The sequence below is a fragment of the Lissotriton vulgaris genome, unplaced genomic scaffold (assembly GCF_964263255.1).
Source record: "Lissotriton vulgaris unplaced genomic scaffold, aLisVul1.2 SCAFFOLD_2266, whole genome shotgun sequence".
Taxonomy (NCBI): Eukaryota; Metazoa; Chordata; class Amphibia; order Caudata; family Salamandridae; genus Lissotriton; species Lissotriton vulgaris.
Window position 1 is genome coordinate 267603 of NW_028242314.1, and position 6000 is coordinate 273602.

At 36.2% G+C, this 6000-nt stretch overlaps 1 protein-coding gene across 2 annotated transcripts in view; it reads left to right on the top strand.

Moving 5' to 3' along the window:
- LOC147668997 (histo-blood group ABO system transferase-like) overlaps positions 1-5425 on the top strand; it is a 223498-nt gene extending 218073 nt beyond the window's left edge. For both annotated transcript variants that reach the window (XM_086948298.1, XM_086948300.1), the window contains one exon: positions 1930-5425. In XM_086948298.1, the coding sequence (XP_086804424.1) occupies positions 1930-2611 (682 nt within the window). In that variant the 3' untranslated portion in view covers positions 2612-5425. The remainder of the gene's footprint in view (positions 1-1929) is intronic.
- The last annotated feature ends 575 nt before the right edge of the window (positions 5426-6000 follow it).

Below are 6000 nucleotides of genomic sequence, written 5' to 3' on the forward strand. Positions count from 1 at the left end.
GACTGGGTGTGAGTGTTTGATTGGTTCAGATGCTCCGTCCATCACCACCCCCTTATGTACCTATTTTATAAAGTTGGCATTTTTCTGTCCTTAGCACTTTTGTGCCTGTAGCCTGACTTGGGTCAAGAGACTGAGTATACCTGACAGTTAAACTTTCTGAGTTACTCCTAGGCAGTCAAATAATAGAGGGATTAGGTGTGCCTGAATGGGCCATATGCTGCAGGATGGGAGGGCAGAGCTGAGCACAGCTCCACTTACAACTGAATAATCTGTGGTCTGCCTTTGCACACAGGGCCTAACAACCCTGTATTGTCCCTTCGGCCAGCTTGGAGCCAGGGGATGCAGGAGATTCCATGCACTGAAAAGCCACTGTCTAGAAGTTTCTCCCACCTTTCAGAACCAGGGCACAAGGGTATAGCAGTAGGACCTCAGACACCAACTCTTTACACTTCTTGTCCTGTGGATACCCTGTCTGGAAAGCCTGCTGTGCTTTTTTAAGGACTGTCTTTCTGCTGGGCTGCTGCTCTACACGACTGCTGACCTACCTGGATTACTGTCATGTTTGTCCTGCTACATTGTTGCCTTCTGCCTCTGGATAAGTACTAGATCTTCAACTGACTCGCGATCTCCAGAGTGACTCACGAGGACTAGTTTACTGGCCTGTTAAGAACAACAGGGATGTAAAAGGCTTCCTTCATCTTGAACCCGCACCTGGACCCACGGGCCCGAATCAACGAACTAACTTAAGACAAAATCACACAGAAGGCCTTTACTCATTTTCGTATTCACAGAAGGCACTTACTCATTTCGGTATTCAGAAAATGTTAGGAGTCCTAACTTTAGGATTATCAGTATTCACAGAAGGTATTTAGGAGACCTAAAGTTAGGAGTCCTAACTTTACTACTCCTAAACTGAAAAAAATCCTAACTTTAAGACTTTCGGTATTCATAGAAGGCATTTAGGAGTCCTAAAGTTAGGATTTTTCTCAGTTTAGGAGTAGTAAAGTTAGGACTCCTAACTTTAGGTCTCCTAAATGCCTTCTGTGAATACCGAAAGTCCTAAAGTTAAGATTTTTCTCAGTTTAGGAGTAGTAAAGTTAGGAGTCCTACAAGGGATTGTGGCTGTTGCTTGACCATGGCTCATACCCCAGTTAACTAATAGCCCAGTTTCTAACAATACTAGATTTTTCATCCAAATCTATAAATCCTCATTTACAAATTTGATACTATTTATACCATTTCTGTTCAAAGGCCGTGTAAGTGGTTTGAATTGCAAACTAAGAGTTATTTGCCTGTGTTACTAAGTAGGAATTTATAGACATCTGTTTTAGAGAATCATAATCCCTTAGAAATTCTGTGAAGCATTACACTTGTATTGTGAATTCAGTTAATGACCTTTGCCAATAAAAGGCCATAAAAAGATGAAAATAAGCATTAACAAAGCCATTAACACACAGGAGTAACATATATTGGCTTTGCCAGTGCTTTTTTAAAACTAGTGTTTTTATCTCAACAGCAGCAAAAACATACACATCGGTAGTGGCAGATGCAAATGCCATTTACAGGTGGCCTCCTTGGATGCACGTGCAGCCACCTTCTTCAAATACGGTTTTGTTCATTTTAAAAACTCCTGTTCAGGAGCAGGTGATGAGGAGCAGGGAGAAGCAGAGAGAAACATAGAGGCACTGCAAAGAAAGTCTGATGCCAAAGACTGAAATGATCCTCATTGATGTAAATGTATGAATAGGGATGAAAGCCATTGAATCAGGGGCCAGTAAGCAATATATACAAAACACTCAATCATGAGCAAGGGGCTAAATGAAAATCCACTTTAAGTATATGTAATGTATGGGAAACAATAAGTCTTGGCCTAAAAATGAGGTAATTACTTTTCATTGTCTAATGTTGTTACTTCTTCTTTGTCCTCAGCTATTGGACGCTTCTAAAACCCTTTTTGGAATCTGCTGATAAGTTCTTCATGATGGGGCACAAGGTGATATACTACGTTTACACAGATCAACCTGACAAAGTCAAGTGCACCACATTTCTTAATGATCGAGAGTGCAAGGTTTACAAAACTTCATCATATGATTCCAAGGCAAGAGTTTTCATGAAGAGAATGGAAATTTTGCACCTGGACATTAAGTCGAAGAACATCGATGTGCAGTATTTAGTGTGTGCCGATGTTGACATTGTGTTCCACGATAGTGTGGGTGTGGAAATTTTGAGTGACCTTGTTGCCACGTTACATCCTGGATACTACAAAGCTGGTCGTAGTGACTTCACTTATGAGCAGCGCCCAACGTCCCAGGCCTATATCCCAAGCAATGAAGGAGATTTCTATTACCAAGCTAATTTATTTGCAGGCAAACTGCAGGAAATTTACAGTCTGACCAAAAGTTGTGACGAAGCCATTAAAATAGATGATTCCAATGGCATAATTGCAGTTTACCATGATGAGAGCCATTTGAATAAGTATCTACTTCATCATAAACCTACAAAGATTCTTTCTCCAGAATATATCTGGAGCTCTACCATTACTCGAACATCAGACATACAAAGTATAAAAATTATTCATGGTGATAAGAAATTATCAAAATGGCTTCTTTAACTTGCATTTTGCTTTGCACCAAAGCTCTGACCTTACTCAGGAAGTAAGATTTGTAAAGTGATTGAATCAGCAACAAACATTTCTGTCTGCATGATGGTCCAAGAAAAAAATGCCATGATGTATTATTAAGTAACAGTATGCCAAGCTCTTCACCCATGCTTTCTAAGATAATATCCTGCATAAGGAACTCATATCTCGGACATAGGAATGTATGCATCTGCAGTTAAACTGGAGATAGTTCATAGGGAATGTATGTGTTTTGCAATAACATTGGCCTTGTTTACGAAAACCTCATCAAACTTTAAACATTGGTCAAAAATACAGAATGTGCTTTCAGTCAAATCAGGGATTTACACTTGGAGGGTTAATGATGAAGCACATAGATATACAAATGCTGATAGGTACGTTTAATGCAAGGCAAAAGAAGAAAAACTGTGGCAGATACAAAGAGACTGTCTTATTTTAGCCTGAAGTAAACAAGTGATGGGCAAGATGCTTGAATTAATTTCAGCCACTGGTAATTACTTGAGCTACATCTCAATCCATTGTTTTAAGTCAACAGCACATATTTTAGCCAGCAGCACCATTCATTACATACTCCAGATATACATTGTCAAGCAGCAGGTGGATGTCAGTTGTTGCATTGTATGTCATCACATTGTTAGTTAATACACTGCGTCAGTACATCTAAAATACCCTTACCATGCAGTACTTTACATCACAAGTACTTTACTTCATAGGTAAGGTTGCCTTATATGTATTTAAATTGAAAGTTAATTAAAAAATTAAAACTATTTCTAATTAATTCAATTAAGTTTTAATTTTATAATAGTTAAGTCATAGTTTAGTAATCTTTTTTCATTTTCTTAAACTACCCACCTTTGAGCCCTAATACAGAAATTACTCATGTTAAGCACTACCTATCCCCAATCCCTAAAACCCCTTTCTATCCATATACACTACCCAGTCGTGAACCCTAAAAACTCATTACTACCAGAGGCAATGCCTATCCCTTTGTCCTACAAACTGTTTACTACCCCCAAACAATACCCAGCTCTGAGCCTCAAAATGTCTTAACTACCTCTATAAATACTTAAAAAATGTAAAATATTATAGCTTGTATGCATTTTATTTGATTACTCACTTATTTTGCATTCACTGTAAATAATTTATTCTTAAATGCCTAAATTACATGAAATATGAATTGCTATTAATATGTTTATTAAATACCCTTAAAAATATAGGTGTATATTAAATTATATGTACAAGAATGTATATAATTATGGTTGAGTCACTTTTAACCATTAAAAAGTAACTTATCTGTTATGTAATGTTCTGAGAAGTATATGCTGAAATCCTACCTTTGAATAAAACTCCTGATGCACTTTCCTGTGATGTAGTGTCCCATGATGTAACAACTGCACACCCTATTAAGCCTCATATTAAGCATTATATTAGGCTTGAAGGAGTCACAGGAAGAATGGTAACTTAGTGTTGGACTTTACCGCGATATCGTAGACATGTTCAATCTGTGTGTTCTTGTAATATTATTGTGGTTAGAATCGTCAACTTATGGTTTTAAATGTGACACTCTATGATAAGTATAATAATGGCGAAAAGGTGGGGTAGTGTAACAGATGTTTATTACACATATTTTGCATGAGTTGCTAATGGGGTTACTTTGGACCTATACAGGTATTTGTGAGTATTTTCCGGAGAATTGGATGTGACAAGATTAAGTAATCATCAAACGATTATTGCAAAAAACGGATTGTCCTTTTGAAGAAGTTATTTATACTTCAAGGGAGGCGCTTGTGACACCTTATTATAGGCATGTGACACCGCGTGATAGTACAATGATGGTGAAAGGGTGGGGCAGTGTTAAAAACGCTTTACACATACCCTCTGTACTAGTACATAATGTGGTTATGTTGGATCCATTTAGGTATTAGTGAATTTTGTCCGGAGAATTGGTTGTGATGAGATCAAACCATCATCAAACTATATTTGCAACAAACAGAATTTCTTTTTGAAGAAGCTACTCATACTTCAAGGTAGGCCTTTGTGTTATCTTTCCATAGGCGCTTTAGATATTGGACAGCACTAGTGTATTTATGTGAGCTTGATTTAATTATTTATATCCTTTTCTTCCTCGTGTTCCTTCTTCTATTTCTGGCCATCTTTTTGTTGCCGTTATAATTAAATCTTACAAGACGTAATCAGAAGTTCTAACATCGTTTATAATAGCCTTTTGGGAGGAAATATTTCACATCATAGTGTGACAATTTTGATTTACTCTAGAGGATCTATGAATGGTATGTGTTACCCTTTAATATATACTTTATTCTTGTCAGGATTGTGATAAATGTATGTTTCTCTCTTTGATTAAATATGGAATTGGTTCGTATTGATGCAATGACTAACGGTTACATTTTTATATCTGGTCCCACAGGAATTAATAATAGGTATATAACATCGAGATCTCTGATTATGGAGTTAATATTATCCATTTGGTGTTTTTTAAATGTTTAGTCGGGTCATATAAGTCATGTTCAATGTGGTTGTGTAAAATGTTTATATCATTGAATTTTTGTGTCACTCAATATCTTGTGTTATATTTGACCTTGTAATGTGGAACAATGTTTGATGTTGTATTTTATATGTTCTTTTATATGCAGTTTTTTATATTTTTTATATGTGTCCTATATATGTTTTAAAACTTACAGCCCTGAAGAAGTTCTGATTTACAGAACGAAACGCGTCAGCTGTGGCTTAAAAAATTGAAAGAAAAATAAAAGCATTTGAGAAAAAGAACTACAATCATCTCTTCAATATGGGCTTACTGTGATATGACTTGACTACATATGTTATTTCACAATCCTTGAAGCTCTGAAAGTGAGAAATGATATTGACTCCGCTAAGGCTTTGGCGAGATCTGAATTTTTCTGGACAAAAAACTTCACGCTCTGCAACCGCAGGGAATGAATGATAGCATTGAATACACATGCTTTTTATAGCACCAAGTTACAGAGGCTTTAAAAATAAGTACATCTTTATTTGCCTCATTTTTCTATTTGTTTAATTTGTTTATATTTGCCTTTAATGTTTCAAGTCTCGTTTCTGCTGTTGTAAGCAAAAAGTATTGTATTAGGACTCTGAATTCGATTCCATTTAATGTCATAGTACCATTTTCTCTTAATACAACTTTTTTAACATCACCTCACGATTTCGTGAAATGTCATATTATTGGTTCATATTTTAAGCATAATTTTTCTTAATCTCACTTTTTTAACATCACCTCACTTTTCCACAATTGTTTTGTTTTCTATACGTTTTTTTACATGTGGATTAACACAGTGAACTTTATTGATCAGAGTACGCTTGGACAC